Genomic DNA, 19272 nt, shown 5'->3' with positions numbered 1-19272 from the left:
GGTAGCTGGAGGAATGTCTCAGGGATAAATTAGGGTTAGGGTCAATCCTCAGGTTGAGTGGACCTCCAGGATCTCTTTCATACTGTCTTTTTGTTGCCGGAAGCTTGTCTCAGTGGTAAATTAGGGTTTTGATTAATGCCAAAACCTTCACCAGTGTCATGCAATTTCTGCACTTATTTCTGCTCCCATTTTTTGCATAAAAATGCACATTTTTATGTACCTTCCTTTTTCATATGTAGTCTGATTCTGACACTGGGAGAATCACAGAATGAATGAACAAAAGTTTATGGAAAGACAGAATAACTCTCTGGGGGTGGGAGGATGCTATCTTACACATAGAAGACCAGTTTTAAAAATGAGCATAAAGGTTAGAAACAGGATTTTAAAAAAGTAAAACTGAGAATCTTAGGATATTGACAGTGCAGTGTTATATTTGCTTATTCAAAAATAAGTTCAATTGAGTTTACTCCTGGGAAACTGGCTATAAAATTGCAGCCTAAATTTTGTACTGGATACCAAATCCCACACTTCCTTTAGAGTTCTGACAGGCCATAGCTAGACCAGGCCTATATCCTGGGATCATCCCGGGATCATCCCTGTGCATCCAAATGACACACGGGATCCCGGGAGCAGGCAGGGATGACCCCTCCATTTGCCTGGGATAATCTTTAGGTCTAGCTAAGGCCTGTAACTCAGAGCAGATTCACTGCCCCATTGACAATGGAGTCACCAGCCTCTACTGGCACTAACTCCAGCTGCATAAATGCAGTCCTGGTCACCACCAAAACCTGGGCACAATCAAATCATTTATTTCATTATGGAAACCTTGAAGCTCTTTACTCATCATGATTGGAGTGTTTTTCTTTTCACTGTGGTAACACTTTTACTGGAGACCAAAGTTCAGCTATTTTACATCTTTATTACCCTTGCTGTTAGTCCAAAGTTTATGGGCATATGTTTCTGCCAACACAGATACCAGCAACAGAACCCCATTCTCCAGCAGCAGAAGTTAAGTCTCTGATTCCTGAATTTCTCATTAAAAGATCTGAAGAATCGAGAGTGGGGGGGACTTACTTCATTTCAGGAAACCACTTTTCTGTCTAACAAAATGCCATCCAAGCGAAAATCCATGATGTTTGCTTCTGCTTTTTTCACCAGTGTCTGCTCCTTTGTGATAGTTTGCTTTGTTCTTGCAACCAAAAACTGGGTCTCAAGTAAAATTTACTACACTGGCAACAATTCAACTGGGATGACAACAATTACATATGGACTGTTTGAAGGCGTTTGCTCAATTATGGCGGACCTTAATGCACCAGAAGGTTCTTTCCAAGGTAATTGACAACTGCAGTGGATGTATAGCTATTGTTGGGAGTAGTTTGGTTTACTATAGTCTTTCTGTTTAGGTATTATGAACTGCAAGGGCATGACTTTAATTTGTTTATACACTTGTTACTTTTATGAAAGACTTTTATGTTACTTTTATGAAAGAGTATCAGCAGGAGGCAACGAGCAATAAAATAAAAATAAAACACAAATGTTTTAGAAGAAAACCTTTAACATTTATTTAAAAAACCGTTAGTCCAGGTGCACAAAAACTACTATTACTAATGTACCTCATTGATATAGCAAAACCTAATAACAAAAACATTGTAGAAAAGGAAGAGAAGAGAGAAAAATATACACCACTGACCATGGAAGTTAAAGAACTGCCACAATTATCCTGTTAGTCATATCAGTCACTGGCATCACTTCAAAAAACTATACAGAAAACCTTCAGATACTGGGCCTACCAGAATACATCCATACCAACATCCAGAAAGCAGTCATACTTAAAACGTGCTTAATTGTCAGAAAATACCTGAGCCAGTAAAAGTAGGCATAATCTGGCAAAGCCTGTCATATCTGTCTAGAAAAATTGCCACAAGCGAGAAAAGAGATAATAATAATTAGCCATCTAATTTTGGGGGTTACATTATATGTAATATGCATTTTTGTAATTTCATCATGGGCACATCTGAGGCAATGATAAATGCACATTTCATTGGGATCTACAAATAGAAGTTTCTCTAATTTCCCTTAGACTAAAATATAATGTTAGCATTCATTCATTTTTCCTGAGTTCTGTTGTTCACATAACTAGATGACTTTGTGGGAGGAAACTAGCTAGAATATAATCAGATTCAGAATTGTTTCAAGATTGCCATCAAAATGCCATCAAATTGCCATCAAAATTTCTTCTTTTGGATGCAATCCTCACATATATAGGGCTCATAAATCCCACTGTCAAATAAAAGTTTCTGCCTTTGCTTCCTGCACACCAGGGGGTGTCCTTGGCTTGGGCACTGATGTAGATAGGCACACTAGGGCGTGTGCCCCAGATCTTTTTGAGCTACCACCAGTGACATCATTGGCCTTAAGACCAGCCTACCTCTTCCCTTTGATCTCAGTAACCTTCTGCTGACTAGGGCCAGATCTACACCAAACAAGATATAGCACTATGAAAGCAGTATATGGTATGTGTCAATGGGCCCCAACAGTTGACAGTACACTTCAATACTGCTATAAAGCAGTAGTGTGGCTCCTGGCTCTTATATACTGCTTTAATACCGCTTTCATAGTGCTATATCCTGCTTGGTGTAGATCTGGCCCAGGAGACCTTAAGATTCACTCCCTTAGCAGACCAATAGGAGTGTAGCATGAAGGCAGCAGCCTTCTAAATTATAGAAAATGATAAAGTGCACTACCACCTTTTCTTCCACAGTCTGCTCACTGGTTTTTTCCCCCCCTATCCCTAAATTTCTTCTCTTACATGTCCACTGCTGGGTGCTTGCTTGCAATGAAAGTTTGAAGAGGAAGGGAAAGGACAGAAAGAGCTTCTTTTGAAATATTATTATTTTACACAGAATTTGATTTTACTGCCTGAAACTGGAATTGTGGCTTATGCAAGTGGCTTCAGCACAAAAAATGAATTAAGGCCTTAGCTAGACCTAAGGTTTATCCCGGGATCGTCCTGGGGTCATCCCTGTTCATGTAAAAGACACACAGGATATCCTGGGAGCAGGCAGGGATGACCCCAGGACGATCCCGGGATAAACCTTAGGTCTAGCTAAGGCCTTAATTAATTCCTTTTTTGTGCTGAAGCCACTTGCATAAGCCACAATTCCAGTTTCAGGCAATAAAATCAATTTTTCTCTGCTGTGGCACCCCGGCTGTGGAATGAGCTCCCCAGAGAGGTCCACCTGGCGCCTACACTGTACTCCTGTCGTCGCCAGCTGAAGACCTTTTTATTCTCTCAGTATTTTAACACTTAATTTTAACTTAAATTTAAATTTTACTGTTCTAACTCTGTATTTTAATCTTATATCAATTTTTGCTGTGTGGTTTTATCATGGTTGTGCTTGGTGTTTTTAGACTGTTGGTTGTTTTATTATGGTTTTAATTTTTGTGAACCGCCTAGAGAGCTTCAGCTATTGGGTGGTATAAAAATGTAATAAATAAAAATAAAAATAAATAATAATAAACCTTAGGTCTAGCTAAGGCCTAAGTCTCCAGAAACACCCCCTTCACATTTAACAACCACCACATAGCTGCAGGCAGCAGATCATACCAAAGGTATACCAAAAGGAGGGTTAGAACATCACATTCCAGGAAGTGCTGGAGGGGTTGCATGCAGAGTGCCTCATGGCTCTTAGAGCAGGTTCAGAAGTTTCAATAAGTTTAATGATTTGAAAAAAAAAAAAAGCAGGGGGGGGGGGAACCCTCAGCCACCTTTTCAGCCATTCATCCAGCCACCATTTTATTTCTATACAGTACATTGCCCAACAAAGATGCAAAATATGCCTGAATCACAATGGCTTGCTTTTATGTTTTATTTAGTTATTAGTTATTAATTAAATTGGTATCCTGACTTTCCACTACATGGTGCTCCCATTTATAATGGGTTTCTCATTATATCACCTATCAAAAATGTGTCTTAATATTAAGTAGGACCTCTCATTGAGCCCTCTTTAAGGCATGTATAATAATCTGCGTGTTCATAAATTTCATCTCATGTTGAGGAAATGCTATTTTGCATTGATGTGACAGTATATTTTAGCTTCCCACATAAATCCATTTTAAAGACCCAATGTTTGCTTTTCTAAAGTTTGGATTCCTTTATCCAAGAACTGCTTCCCCCCCACCCCAATACCGGATATTCCAAAACTTGCAATATCAAAATAGGTAGATCGACACAAATAGCTGTTTTGTTGGGGGTAGGGGTGGGGAGGGAAATATCGTAATTTAAGAAATGGTATAAACCAACCTTCTGCAGCATGGCACTCTCCAGATGCATTGGACTACCATTCCCAGAACCCCCAGCCAGCTCTGCTTTGCTGCCTGGGGGATTCTGGGAATTGCATTCTGACACATCTGGAGGTACCAGCTTTTGGAAGGCTGGTATACCCTTTGACAAAATAGCAATGATACTGCTTCATAGGTCTGTTCATGGGTATTTGCCAAGTCAGTTAAATGGAACTTCCATGCTCAAAGGCAGTATACCTGCTAATATAAGAAGATAAGAACAAGCACCAGGGGGAGTTCGTTATATTCATCTCCTGCTTGGGAGTACATAGAAGCATCTGGCTGACACTATTGGAAACAGTTCACTGGACTAGATGGAACAGTCTGATCCAGCATATCAGTTCTTATGTCCCATTATTTTATAATATTTTTACATACTATGAAAGTTGCAAAACTCCTTTTGCTATGCACTACAACCCAGTGTTTTGCCCTGGACAGTGATTTCTCATGTAGAATTTCTGAGAATAGAGAACACCTGCTGATGATGGAGCAGCTTCAGCATGAAAGTAGAATATGCTGCAAAACTCTGTGGTGTGAATTAGACAGGTGCCATCATACAGCCACAGCAATTCTTGAGCTGGAAGGAATTTGCTGGCAAGAGCAATTTCCTTGTATAGTAAAAGGTCAATAAATTAGTAGCCTCTCTCACACACAAACAAGGACCTCTGATATTATCCTCAAATGTATTGTGAGTGCTACTCTGCTAAACAGTAAATTTGATCCTCTGCTTTCCCCTTTGGATGTTAGCAGTGCAAAGCAAATGAAGCTCAATCAAAGTAGCAGACCCTTAAAAGGCTGCCATTAATGATTTATATCAGGGATGGAGAACGTATGGCCCTCCGGACATTCTCCATCACCCAATTGTCTTTCCCCAAATGTGACACAGACACATACTAATGCTTCCTCTGTTGTAAAAGGCTCAAAAAGCAGGGAGGACCCACCCTAGTTTTATAATCATAAATTGGCTGCAGGTGAAATTAATACTAGAGTGACCACATGAAAAGGAGGACAGGGCTCCTGTATCCTTAACAGTTGTGTAGAAAAGGGAATTTCAGCAGGTGCCATTTGTATGCATGCAGCACCGAGGGAAATTCCCTCTTCATCACAACAATTAAACTGCAGGAGCCCTGCACTCTTGACCAGATACAAAAGAAGGCAGAGCTCTTGCAGCTTTAACTGTTGTGATGAAGAGGGAATCCACCCCACCCCCCCGGTGCTGCATGCATACAAGTGGCACCTGCTGAAATTCCCTTCTACACAACTGTTAAGGCTACGGGAGCCCTGTCCTCCTTTTCATGTGGTCACTCTAGGCAATACTATTTTGTTACAGGAGAGATTTCTTCTTGTTACATTAGCTTCCTCTACTTCTGAGTAGACTAATTGGATTCTTTCTGCACTTACAATAACGGGAACTATTCTAGGTCTTCCTTTGGAACAAGACAATCTAACTGCAAAATCCAGGTTATATCTCTTCTAAGGAGAAGTTTTGAATCCGATTTACGTAACTTTTCAATCACCCAGAAAATTATTTCTTCAACTGAATGGTTTTCCTGTAGATAATGCTATACTAGGGAAGCACCAGACCTTTTATTGTGTACATTGCTGACATGTTTGTTCATGCATTTCTTGAGTGGTCCTTCGGTCTGATCAACATATATTTTGTCACACAGACATCTGTTTGCACATGTTACATGTGCACTGCCACAAGTATGGTAAAAAAAATACCTGCCAGTCTTCACAACCTTGCTTGTGCCGTCACCCTCTTCCCTCATCTCTTGTTAATGGGTCTACCCCATGCTTCTAAAAATTGAGAAGAAAGGACACTCTCCTGAATGCATTCTCAATTTTCCCCAGTCCCACGAAAGTGCGCACATTCAAAAATCCCTTGCTATGAAATTTATGTACTTTCCTCCTACACTTTACTGCTCTGCCTTGAAATTTGCATGTCTTTACTGATCCTCCTTACTCCCATCTCTGCCTTGAAATATGTGTATCTTTACAGATCCCCCTCACTGCTCTGCAACCCATATGTATAACTGACAGCTAATAAGACAGATCAGTGGAAGAAAGCAACAAGCATAAAGGGGAGGTGGGGAGGCTGCAGGAGAAAAAGTTTTTTGTTTGTAATTACTTTGGTAGTATGCAAAGCAGCCTTTAAAAATAGTGTTCACTAGCAAGGCAAGCAAGGAAGTGGAGGATGAAATTGACAAGGACATTAACAAGAGGAAGATATTGGTATGTTGGGCTAAATAGTGGACAGTAACCTTACTCTCCTGAGCACTTGTGCAAGACCTTCATTTTTTAAAAAAAGATTACTGTGTTCATGAGGGCTCAGGAAATTATATGCACTTCTTGATCTGATGTCTGTGCATGTTGGGGGAGTTTCCCTTGTGAGTTGGCAACCTAGCAGATCAATTGCAGAAAGATTATTCAAAATGGAGTGTATTGGATACCCATTGGTCTCCTTCAAACATGTCTTAATGAATCACTGGTTCTTGATTAAAATTTGTAATTTTGTTTGTTTACATTACTGGATTATTATAAAATAATGTAATTTAGGGATGTGTGTATACAATTGCATTTCCATTGATGCTTCCATATTCTTGTGGGTTCTTCACTTATTAGACTTCTAGTAACCTGCCAGAAAAAAATTGAATCAGAATTGCATCAGATCACAACACTAATGGAAGCAACAATAAATGTCTATTATCTGCAACATCAGGGATTATGATACTGAGCGATTTGTTGCATTATACATCACATGGATTAGGCTGATATATATATATATATATATATATATATATATATATAGTGTAATGGTGGTATATTGAAATTTAAGTTTTGATCTTCTGCATATAAGGCATGATCCAGGTAACGTTCAGCACTTTGTAAATCCATTTATTTCAATGGAAAAAGTTAAGCACATGCTTAATCAATGTGACTTAAAATTCCTTACATTTGTTTGGACTGTGCCCATAACTAGGAAATCATTGTATTAGTATCATCTATCATATATAAGTATATTAAGGCCACCTTTTAGGGCCATAGCTTATAGAGAAAAAGTTATAATAAAACACATTATAACAGATATATTTCTAAAATCAATCTCAATACAATATAAATACAGCAGCTTAAAACAAATACTGGACTTTTACTTAAATAGCCTTAAAAGGACTATACCTGAAATATAAAGCTTAGTTCTGATACGTTGTCTTTATGCTTGGTGAGTCATTAAACTTCTTCATATCTAATGGAATGCAATCCTATATCCACTTACCAGAGAGTCCCATTGAACTCAATGAGGCTTAGTTCTGAGTAGATGTGTATAGGATTGAACTGTAAGCATCCATATGTCAGGGATAAACTACAAATTGATGACGATGACTGCATCAACATCATCATACTGAAGGACCAAGAAAAGATTGAATGAGCTAAATGTTTGAGGATATCTGCCTGTCAACATGACTGAATCCCAGGCTGTTTTTATAGATAAGAAAATCAGACCAAAGGCCTATCTAGTCCAGTATTCTGTTCACAAATGAGTGCAACAGCACTCTAGATAAGGACAGTCTCTCTAGAGCAGCCTTCTACAACCTGATGCTCCCCAACTCATTTGGACAACAACTCCCAGGAGTCCAGACCATTGGTGAGACTGGGGCTGATGGGACTTGAATTCCAAAACATATGGAAGGCACCAGGTTGGAGAAGCCTGTTAGAGAATCAAATTAGTGCTGTGTGAAATCCTGTCTCCTATTTTTAAGGGTTTTTTCTCTCTCCATACCAAAAAAAAAAGTATTCGTTTCTGCCTCTTTCACTGGAGGGGGAGAATTTAAAAGAATTTTCTCCTTGGGGAGGGGGAAAGGGTTTTCACATACCTTTTTAAGTTTGGGAGGTGGCTGAAGGATGATGATGATGATGATGATTAGAAAATGCCCCAAGCATGAGGCTCTTTACAGAAAGGCTTCTCCAGCCCAGCAGGACTTCTTGAACTCCCATGAGCCCAAATTGGGCATGGGCAGACCTACTGGCAGAGGCGGGAGGATCTCGTGATATGGTGATCGCGAGACCCTCCCCCTCAGTACACACGTGGCGTGCGATGTCCCGGGAGGAAGAGGACATTGTGCTCTGCATTTTGGATATTTTTAAAATAAAAAATGAGCGCTCAAGCACTCTATCCAAAAGGTAAGCTTTTTTAAAAAAAATCCCCTCCCCCCCCAATGGGCACGGAGCTCCTTAGGAGTTCGGTGCCCTATGCCCAGTTCCCTGCTCCTCGCATTTGCTTGTGAGAAGCTGGAAAGGAACCAGGATGGCTGCCGACAGGTCTCACGGTCTCGGGACGATCCTGAGACCGTGGGAAAAGTTGGGATTAAAGCCGTTCCACTTATCCTGGGGAAAGGGAGGGATCATCGCTCCCTGCCCACAGGACCCCCTGTGCATCATGTGGACGCACAGGGATGATCTCCGGGTGATCCCCCAGGATAAGCCCTCATCTAGACATGCTCATAATCTCACCCTCTCCTATAGGCATTCAGGAAAAATTCCAGGGTTGCAGAAGCTTTGCAAAGAATCATGTACTGTTGCAAACAAGAACACATGGGACTTTTGGAGCTTTAGAAAAAACTCTTGTCTTGCTTGCTATATGTTACTGCATGGAAGCTCTAAAAGATGATTTGTTCCTGCTTTGCAGAGCTTCTGCAGCCTCGGAGCCCTTGATGAATGCCTATAGGAGAGTTCAGAAAGACCTGTTGGACTGGCGAAGCTTCAAGTGCAGAGGGTGGGATGGGGTTTTAAAGTAAAAACAAGAAACAGAAAGAAGATCTTCAGCCACCACCTACACTTAAAACAGCAAGTGGAAATCCTTCCCCAAAGAGAAAGTTACTCAAAATACTCACCTCCCCAGCCTTTTTCATCAGAGTTTTTGTTTCCCCACCCTCTCTCCATGAAACGCCAAAAATGGGAGAACTGAATTTTTTTGGGTACAGCGCTAAGTCAAATATGCCTAATGATTTTTAGCAGTGGTTTTCACACCCAATGTTTCTTAGCTTTCTACATTTCCACTCATAGAAATCAGTTCACCCAAAGCCATTTTCCTCTGAAGTATTTAACCCCTGTGTCTTCTGATAGTAACTCTGATTTTTTTCAGTTGCAGATTTGATGGGAAATGAAACAGTGAAGAATTTCAACACTGTGATTATCATTCTGCTCATTCTTATTTTGCTCAGCTCCTTCCTCAGCTCTGGATTTACATTCTACAATGTTATTAGCAATCCCTATCAAACATTTTTGGGTCCTGTTGGGGTCTATACCTGGAATGCCATATCTGGTAAGTAATATACTTTACAGTATAGAATATTTTCAAATACAACAACAACAACAACAACAACAACAACAACAACAGCAACAACGTGATTATATCCTGGATACTAAACAGCTCAAAAATGAGAAAAGGCATAGGCAACAACCAGTGGAATGATTTATTTATATAAGGTGAAATATCAGAATAATTGACTAGTGTCATATACAATGACCTGATGGACAGGATGGTTTGAAAAAATGTTTACATCTATGACAATGTCACAAAATGGCCATATGAAAACCCCTGGTTAAATTGATTCACTGCCAAATAACCAATAGATCTGAAAGTCCACAAAATTCAGTGCAGACCAAACTTAGTGAACAGCCGAAAGATCGCCAATCACTATCCAAATCTTCATCGGGAACCAACCTCCATCTTAGAACAAACCTCCCCAGTCTTTATAGATAAGGAGCCAATCTATACCAGAAACAAGTTCAAAACAACCTGCAGTCAATAATGTAAAACTGGTCTAAAAATAATTTTGGAAATGTATTGACACTCAAAAGTACTTAAAATTATAAGTAAAACTATAAATATTATCTATAGGAGAAATACCTTTCACAAACTTGGAATGACTACTACAACAGTTTCTTCAAAGAAGCAAACCATCAAAGTTTCAATTCATGTTAGAAGGTATTCCTCTGGACCTTGATAAATGTCACCTCCTTCTCACCACCACCACCAATATACACACTGAAGTATCTCCCAAACTCAGAAATTGTGCCTGTCACAGGCAAGCATATATGGTTTTCTCAGCAGCCATGATGTAGTTCTAGTGCCTAGTAAGCTGTAGAAGGTGAAAGGAAACATGCCATAATTATCTACATTGGACAGTTCTGTCTCCATCAGCCAGGAAAGTGGTTTAAAGTTGCAATGGTAGAGCACATGCTTTGCATGCAGAAGGCCCCAGGTTCAACCCCCAGCATCTCCAGGTAGGGTTGGAGAAACTCCTTAGAGAGCCACTTCCAGTCAATATTGATAATATTGGGTAGATGGACCAATGGCCTACACATTCCCTATAACATAGACATAGATGCAGCAGTTTTGCCTGTTCTTCCACCATCTTGTGAATAGATCCACCTCTAGCTTGAAGTGAGATATCACTAATTTCCATTGCCTATCTAAATGTCACAGGTAGGCAATGACTCTGTTCAAATGACACGCTAAGTCACGACGGTCAAGCGTTTTGAGCTAAACATTATGGCTTAGCTTGTCATGTGAACCATGACTTAGCATGTCATGTGAACCATTCCTATCTCCTACCTGCTCCTTCCTTTTATACACTCAGGCCCTTTCTACACCATATGGGTGTAGAGGGAGGGAGGGAAGGGCGATCCCGGACTTACCTTCTTCCGGGATCATCCCATGTGTCCAAATGGAAGCACAAGTTGTGGCCGCCATTCTTTTTTATGAGCCAGACCGCCCTCGCGCTCTGGCTCAAGGTAAGTTGAAAAAAGAAAAAAGCCCCGACCCTGCTCTCCCCCCGATTCCTCCCAACCTAGCTCCTTCCCTCTACTGATCCCCACTACTCACGGGGAGGAGGGAAGAAGACGGGATGGGTGCCCACCCATCCTGCGGTCTTGGGAATGATCCCGAAACCATGGGAAGAAACTTTTCCCCCCCCCAGGGATTATTTATCCCTGGGAAAACCCATGCTCATCCCCCCTTGCCCCTGAGAGACCCTGTGCATCATTTGGATGCACAGGGACTTGGCCGTGACCAGCCCAGATTTGGGGGCTGGTGTAGAAACAGCCTCAGTTTCCTCACAAAAGCCTCTCCTACCTCTTACTCTCTGCTGTACAATTCATCCTAACTTACCTGGGTTCTAATTAATGCAGCATACACATATATACATTAATACAGATGCAACATGGCAAGCATTGTGATTTTGTCACAGTGAGCTATACTGTATTTCTTTTTAGATAATAATTCATTCTAAATATGCACATATATATATATATACATTGGCTTACGCAAATTTCTGTGCAAATATCTGCCATTTGTTGTCTTCTTTTTTTGGTGGTACATATCTTTTTTTTTAGCAGTTCGTAAGTAGCCATCCTGCCTCTGTAGCTGTGTGTTGTAGAGGAAGCTCAGTAAAGATGCATAACTCATTGTTCAGGGAAGGGTGTCTGATGTTGCCAACAACCTTTTCATGTAGGGACCCTTGAGTTCCTAGAAACACCGTTTGAAAATCATTGTTCTAAATAAATTGTGTATAGAATTGTAACCGCAGATCATGATCTTCTTATTGCTTGGTCTGTATGTGAGGGTTTCAAAATATAAGGCTATTGAAGAGAGAGAAGGGCTATTAATTTGACATTTGGACAGAAAATAGCAACAGTCCAAATGAGTTATGTACACATACTCAAGTGGAAACTGAGTGCATAGTCAGGGGTTGTGGTTGTTTTCATTCTTTTTTTACAATAGCTGCTCCAACAGCTGCAGATTCAAGAAGCTTTTAAATCTCAACAGCTCCTTTGGATTGCAGCCAATATTTCTTAAATGGACTCTGTCTTTTAATCCATTCCACTCGGAAGTAATACAAGTGAAACCAGCATCATTCATACAAAGACACATCAGCTTTATCACTATTAAAATTTAAGCAAGATATGTATTTTATTTGTTGGATTAATGAATGGTGGAGGTTGTAAATAAACTAGCAACATGAAAGAGGATTCCATATTGTTCCTTATGAGTGCTTCATTTCAATGTACAACCATAAAATATGTAATGGGTTATATTCAGTTGGTGTCAGTCTGCTAACAGAATGCTCTTTCATCCAGTAGAGGTTTCCATCAGGGAAATGAGGAAGGAGGTGGGCATTTTTTTAGCAGAGGTAGATCTATATTCATTAAACAAAAAACCTATGGTACGCAATGTTAAGGCTCTACAGTTTTCAACCAAGCACCAAAAAGCAGAGAAATTGGGAGTTAAGGCTCACAAGCCTTAATGCCACATCCTCCCTAAAGAGGCAGAAAGTGCCAGTGAAATTCTCATTCTCCCAAAGCAGATAAACCATGAGGACAGGATGGAGAATAGGATATGCAGAGGTGACTGTGGGGTTGTGGAAAACTGATGATGAACAACTTAGGGCCACCTACTTCTCTTTTTTTGTTTAGAGCAGCCCTTCCCCAACTCGGTGCCCTCCAAAGGTGTTGGTCTACAAAAGCTGCTAAGCGAAGGAACAACATGGTTTAGATGTTTCCACCTTATCTGAACATGTGGAAGGCCCTAGGTGGGAAAGGCAAGATCTCTTAAAGACACCCAAGGGACATAAATGTGCCATAAATGCAACAGTTACTGCAGAACTTGATCCACCATCAAATGACAGTTGTATTAGGAGCACCATAACTTACCCAACAACAGCTGACAACCCTAAAGAAAAGGAGCCCATCTCTTGGCTTGGGAAGGATATTTCTTGGGAAGAATGAATTAGGCTCACAAGTGAAACAACTAATCCTTGCTGACTGCCAAATAAATCAAACAACCAGGGTAATTTCAAACGTCAGCAGACCAAGCCCGGATGCTGAAAAAATCAAATACCCGGAAGAAACAGCAGGAACCACTGACAAGGCCCCTCATAAATACACCAAACATCAGAGAGATATGGACCACACATTATACAACATAGACAGGAGTATATCAAATAATAACAACAGTCAGCAGGTATTGTTCAAATAAACAACCAAGAAAATGCTCGCACGATCATGGCAAAAACAGTTCTGTGGATGTATGACTGCCCAGTGTGCCCAGTACAGGAGAGGCATTCCACTTCCCTAGATGCAGTGGAATAACATCACTCTCTGAAAGCTTGGGCTCCCAGGGCAAGAGATGCAATCCAGGGGCGGAGGAACACATTGCAAGCCAATACTATGATGGTTGCAGCTGCCTCGCTCACATGGGGTCAGTTCCTCTGCTCCCCTCCCAGCCAAACAGAAAATTAATCAGTAGGGAGCAGACCCAACACAGGAAGACCAGAAGGAGAACTGCTTCCCCCTGGTCCACTTGTAAGAGATCTGTTTTTCCAGCCCACTAAACCCTCCACTCCCTTTGTGCTCTATGCCTCATCATTTGATTATATATGCATCTATCGTTTATTTGAACAATTGCTGTGAACTCCATACTAGCCACTGGTTGTCAGGGGTGGGAAGGAATTTTACCCAGGAACTTAACTGGTGATACTGCTTCTATGGTTTTGCCTTCTTTATAGCAATCCTTATTTCTCCTGCACAATGTCACCGATCTAAATTGTCCGCCCTCAAACCAAAGCTACTACTTTCCCCACAGACATGAAACGGGCGCCTCATTGGGAGGCAATCTAGATCATGGAAGTGGCACAGAAGGAAGGGTTGACCCCACTCATCCACCACTGCTGATCCAATCAAAATCAGAGCTCCCATCAGCTGCTTAAAAGTAAAATGAACAAAACCCAAACCAACAAAACCATGGAAGGAGATATGACTATGTACGAAGCTCTTATATCATGTATGTTTTGGCTTTCTGTGCTTGCAGAAAAGTGATAATATGGGTTTCTTCACATGAGCAAAATAAGGCATGCTTGTGATTGGCCACTCACAGAAGTTTGTGAGGTCCTTTTGACATTCTTGTTAACCTCCTGCATATCTCCAGCGCCTTTCCCCAGTAATTCCAGGTTTAAAACAACAATAACAAAAACCCTGTGATATCCTAATTCTGCTGAAATATCTCAGGATTTCCTACCATGTACAGGGGAAGTTGCACTACAAATCACGAAACAGAGGACACTGTCCCATTCAGGGCTATGAGCAGTGAGAAGAGGGGAGGTTTTCCATTATAGACCATGTGGTCGCCCCTCTCCGACCACGTAATGTCGTCCATTACAACTGCACAAGAGAAGCAGGAAGCAAAACTCCAGTAAGGAAACGTGATTTCCCCTAATCTAAAGAAGTCCTATGATCTGGTTACCAATGGCTAATCTGTCATTATTACTTTGTGACATTTTAATTGATCCTAATAAAGGTTTTACTGTACTGTGGCTTTTGGATTTTAAAAAAACCCTATGATATTTGATGTGTGCGGTTATACCATTTAAAATTGCTGTCACGTGATAGTTGGGTTTACCATGTTAAAAGCATAGTCAATTGACCCATTTGGGATATTATTATTATTATTATTATTATTAGTAGTAGTAGTAGTAGTAGTAGTAATTGTAGTATTATTAATAGTAATAGTAGTAGTAGGTTTGCTTAGCCTTTAAGAGAATTGCATGAGAACTGGTGTTGCAAAAATAGGGCATAATTTTGCTGAGTGAAAAAACTGGCAATACACGAAGGCAGGAAGGCGGTGCAGGGGTTTCCCCCCCAGATATATCAGAAAGTTGTGATATGTTAGACTTTTAAGACGAACTCCATCAAACATTTCCCTTGGGATATAACCCTTCATTCCCTTATTAGGCTTACATCTGGTTTCTTTTGATGTACTTTTCTATCCTTCTGATCCTGCTACTGAAATAACTCCCGTTCTTACACTGAATATGTCTCTAGAGACTCCTGCTTTTTCTAACAGTAAGCTTTGGAATAAAATAATTTATTCAAGGGTGGTGGAATCATATTATAAAATACATAAGGACTAGATTCTTTTCTGTAGAATATAGTGGCCACTTATGAAAAACCAAAAAAAGAGGAAATGCATCACTAAAAAAGAGGGTAAATGAGGATATATATTAACATAAAATTTGCATATGCTAATTTATAAATGAATAAACAAATATAGGAATGGTTCTTATAATTGATATAGAAATATAGTGGATTTCAGTGTAATGTAGAAGATTATGATGTGTGGGCCTGCCTGTTCAGTCTCCTGTTCAGATGCTAACTGTTGGTAGGCAACCGTTCTCATCGTTCTTTATCTTTAAACTGGATTGGAGCTGACAGCCTTTCAAAGAGAGGACATCTCCAATCAGAGGATGGTCCTTTGGCAGCTCTTCAAGTAGAGGACTGCACTCTGTAAACAAGAAAAGAAAAGATGGATGCCCCCACCCAATGTAGAAAGATGATTTGAGTTTCCCCTACTGTCCTTCTTAATGCTTTCCTTTTGGAAGTGATATGATGCCAATATAGAAAGATTTCTATGGCTGGGTTTCATTCCCCAATTCAAAACTGTTGTTCCTAGCATCAGGAGGCCTATGCTGGTTTACATGACCTTGTTGAAGAACACTTTAGGGTGCAATCCTATGCATGTCTAGACAGAAAAAAGTCATCTAACTCTCAGCGTTCCCCAGGCAGCATGGGTCGCCCTGGAATGCTAGGAATTGTGGGGCTTTTTTCTGTCTAAGCACGCATAGCATTATGCCCTTAATTCCAAATTGTAATACAAGTAGATCTTTCCAGATGTCTGTATGCCTTTCTATTACCTTAGCAAGTGCCTAAGTAGTCAAGAGCTGTTCTCCAGCACACCTGAACTAGTCTTCTGGTTGCATTGAAGGCTATAATGCTCTTGCAGTGCAGATGCAACCTGTTTGATCATTGCTATTTCCAGAGAGGAGATTATAGGAACAGAGGAAGCTGCCTCATACTGAATCAGACCATTGGTCTATCTTGTCTACACTGATTGGCAGCGGATAGCTGTCCACAGTTTCTGGTGGGTATCTTCCCCAGACCTATCTGGAGATGCCAGGGATTGAACCTGTGACCTTTCACATGCAAAGTATGTGCTCTACCACTGAGCTATGGCCCAGGCCTTCTCTTGTGGTAGTAGTACTGCAGATAGCTAGAATTGGACTGTAGATTTATAGTATTGTACTGTACTGACTCAGAAGGACTTGTGCTATTAATGAGCAAGAAAGGGAGAAGAAAGCATATTGAGCTGTAGCCTTTTGTGTAGAAGAGAAGAACCTAATGAAGATCATTGGTTTATTTCAAATACTTTTGGACATGTACAAGGATTCTAGTCTACACGCTCATTTCTGTTGGAATGAATATTCATGTTGAATCACCATAACTCCAATAGAGGTGTACTGCTCTTCCTCCTAATGTTTTCATTAATATCCTTTCAAAAGACATATTGCATGTGATGCATCCTAATGATATAGGCCAATACTACCTTTTAATCTAAACCCTTATTTTCAATCTGATCTGCATACCATTTTATTAAAACTTCTCTTGGGCCTAATCTACACCAAGCAGGATATAGTTCTATGAAAGCGGTATATGGCATGTGTCAATGGGCCCCAACCATTGTCAGTGCACTATAAAGCAGTAGTGTGGCTCCTGCTTTTTATATACTGCTTTCATAGTGCAATATCCTCCTTGGTGTAGATCCCCTCTAGATATCAACTGGATGTTTATTTTCATGTATTTTTCACTATCCCCAAATAATATCCAATGATATCTAAATAATATTTCTTTTCCTACTTTTCAGGCATCTGCTCTCTTCTCACCTTGATCCTGTTTGCTGTGAATGTGGAAGTGAATAAAATGTCCTTTGAGCTGGTTGTCCAACACTGCAGTTGGGTAGAAAGCCAGACGAAAACTGGACAGTCCAACGCTTATGCATATTCATACTGGATCATACTTCTTATAATCCTTCTCAATGTAGCAACTATTATCATCATTGTTTTTTACCAACATGCAAAGTATTCAAAAAGGAAGGAACAAGAGAGACCGATGGAAAATGCACCAAAAGATGGCATTTTATTTTAGTGGGACCAGTTCCTTCATTTCAAGATCAAGCGTGCAATCTAAACATCAGTTACATCATGTATAGAAGGCCAGTTGCCATTTGTATGGCTCAAGTGTGAATAATTCTCTATACAGCTATAACTTAAAATCAAGGAGTGGGGAATTTGTGAGTCTCCAGCTGTTGTTGGAATTTAACCCTCATCAGCTCCAGGGATCATGGCCTATTGTCATGGATTTTGGAAGATGGAATCCAAGGCCCTTTCTACACCTAAGGATTATCCCAGGCAAATGGAGGGATCATCCCTGCCTGCTCCTAGGATCCCCTGTGTGTCATTTGGATGCACAGGGATGATCCTGGGATGATCCGGGGGGGGGGGAAGGCAGGTGTAGAAACAGCCCAACAATGTCTGGAGGACTACAGCTTCCCCAACCTTGACCTAAATGAATAATATAGGACAACAGTGTAATCAGGTCAGATAATGGAAACTCATACTTGCTCTTTTGGTAGCTATTTATTGCAGCTATTGCAGTTGATCATTTATTTCTGCTGCCTTCTATAAATGTAATTCTCTCAGGGTTCCACCCAGATCTGCACAACTTCTGACTCAAAGCCACACTACAGACTGCCAGCTTAAACAGCCAGTCCGAGGTCAGATTCTGTATCATCCCAAAGTTCACTGCACTGTGAATAGCATGGCTACCTATGGATCCAGGTTTCCCTGGATGTCAGCCTTTAAAAATGAAACAAAACCCTGTTGGGAGGAAAAGGCTCGGGGAGGAGAAGGTGCTGTAATGGGAATGTGGCCAGCAGGGCAAGGGTTAAGCAATCCAACTCTCCCATCCAACTCAACCCACTACTTGGCTCTTGAAAAACCGCCCATCCTGAAGTGAATAAAAGGGACCATCAGAATTTCTTTATATGAGTTTTGCATGTGACGTGTAGGTAGGGGTGACCTTTGAAAAGGGTTTGACATATCCATAGAGCAGGGGAGCAGAACCTCAGGACCAGGGCCCCAATCCAGCTCTCCTGGGGACTCAATCCAGGCCCCTAGGATTCTCTGGATGGCTACATCTTATTTTATTGGCCACACATCCCTTTTCCTTGAGCAGCCCACTGATTATTTAGTGGTGTCCTCGCTGATATGATTTTTTTTCCTCATTCTAAAAAGTTGAAATGCTTCTTCTAAAGTTTACTTACAGACGATAAGCGCTTGAACATAAGAAGAGCCATGCTGGATCAGACCAAGGGTCCATCTAGTCCAGCATCCCTGCTATAGAGGATAAATCTAAATGGCTACAACAGCTAAAAGGAACCACTGTGTCCAGAAACAGGACACAAACCATGGTGGATGTCTATTATCTTCATGCCATGCCTGTAAACCCCCAAAAGCATTTGGCTGGCTACTGCTGTGAACAGAATGCTGGAATCGGTCTTTGGCCTGATCTAGCATGGCTCTTCTTATGTCCTTAATCTGCTCTGGAGGAGATCCAGACATGGCAAGGGCATGGAGCAATTGGTTTGGGGAATGTTTTCACCTTTCCTCTACCTACCTTTGGTGTAACTAGACTCACCTGTAACACAGGGCTTGTACTGGTTTGGTTCATATCTCTCTCTCCGACCACAGATCTATATTCCCAAGTGGAGCACAAGTCCTGAGGAAGCCAAGTGACAGCAGACAAGAAGGTGGGTAGGGGAAACACTGCTCTAACCTATTCATACCTTCCTTAGCCATCTCTTTTTCCTTCCATCTGCAACTTCCTTCAGTTGCAGACGCTGCTTTCAAAATTCATATATTGGCCATTCTGAAGGCCTACAGCAGGGTTAGGCAACCTTTTGGGGCCATGGGAACATTTGGCAACTTGAAAAATTGTCCTGGGCACCACCACAAAATGGCTGCCATGGGACACATGGCA

General features: G+C 40.9%; 1 protein-coding gene across 1 annotated transcript; it reads left to right on the top strand.

Moving 5' to 3' along the window:
- Positions 1-1108: 1108 nt before the first annotated feature.
- Positions 1109-17379, top strand: CLRN3 (clarin 3). The gene is made up of 3 exons (XM_063131597.1): positions 1109-1331; positions 9485-9664; positions 17099-17379. Exons 1-3 carry the CDS (start codon positions 1109-1111, stop codon positions 17377-17379), a joined length of 684 nt encoding a protein of 227 aa, XP_062987667.1.
- Positions 17380-19272: the final 1893 nt, after the last annotated feature.

Source organism: Elgaria multicarinata, chromosome 8 (assembly GCF_023053635.1).
Source record: "Elgaria multicarinata webbii isolate HBS135686 ecotype San Diego chromosome 8, rElgMul1.1.pri, whole genome shotgun sequence".
NCBI lineage: Eukaryota > Metazoa > Chordata > Lepidosauria > Squamata > Anguidae > Elgaria > Elgaria multicarinata.
Note: the sequence above shows the minus strand (reverse complement) of the source record. Positions and strands in the feature narration are given on the sequence as shown.

What these genes read in the sequence shown, in the direction of transcription:
- CLRN3 (XM_063131597.1), top strand. Translation starts at nt 1,109, where the DNA reads ATGCCATCCAAGCGAAAATCCATGATGTTTGCTTCTGCTTTTTTCACC. An exon ending in ACCAGAAGGTTCTTTCCAAG is followed by an intron (nt 1,332 to 9,484) that starts GTAATTGACAAC and finishes GATTTTTTTCAG; the next exon opens with TTGCAGATTTGATGGGAAAT. An exon ending in TACCTGGAATGCCATATCTG is followed by an intron (nt 9,665 to 17,098) that starts GTAAGTAATATA and finishes CCTACTTTTCAG; the next exon opens with GCATCTGCTCTCTTCTCACC.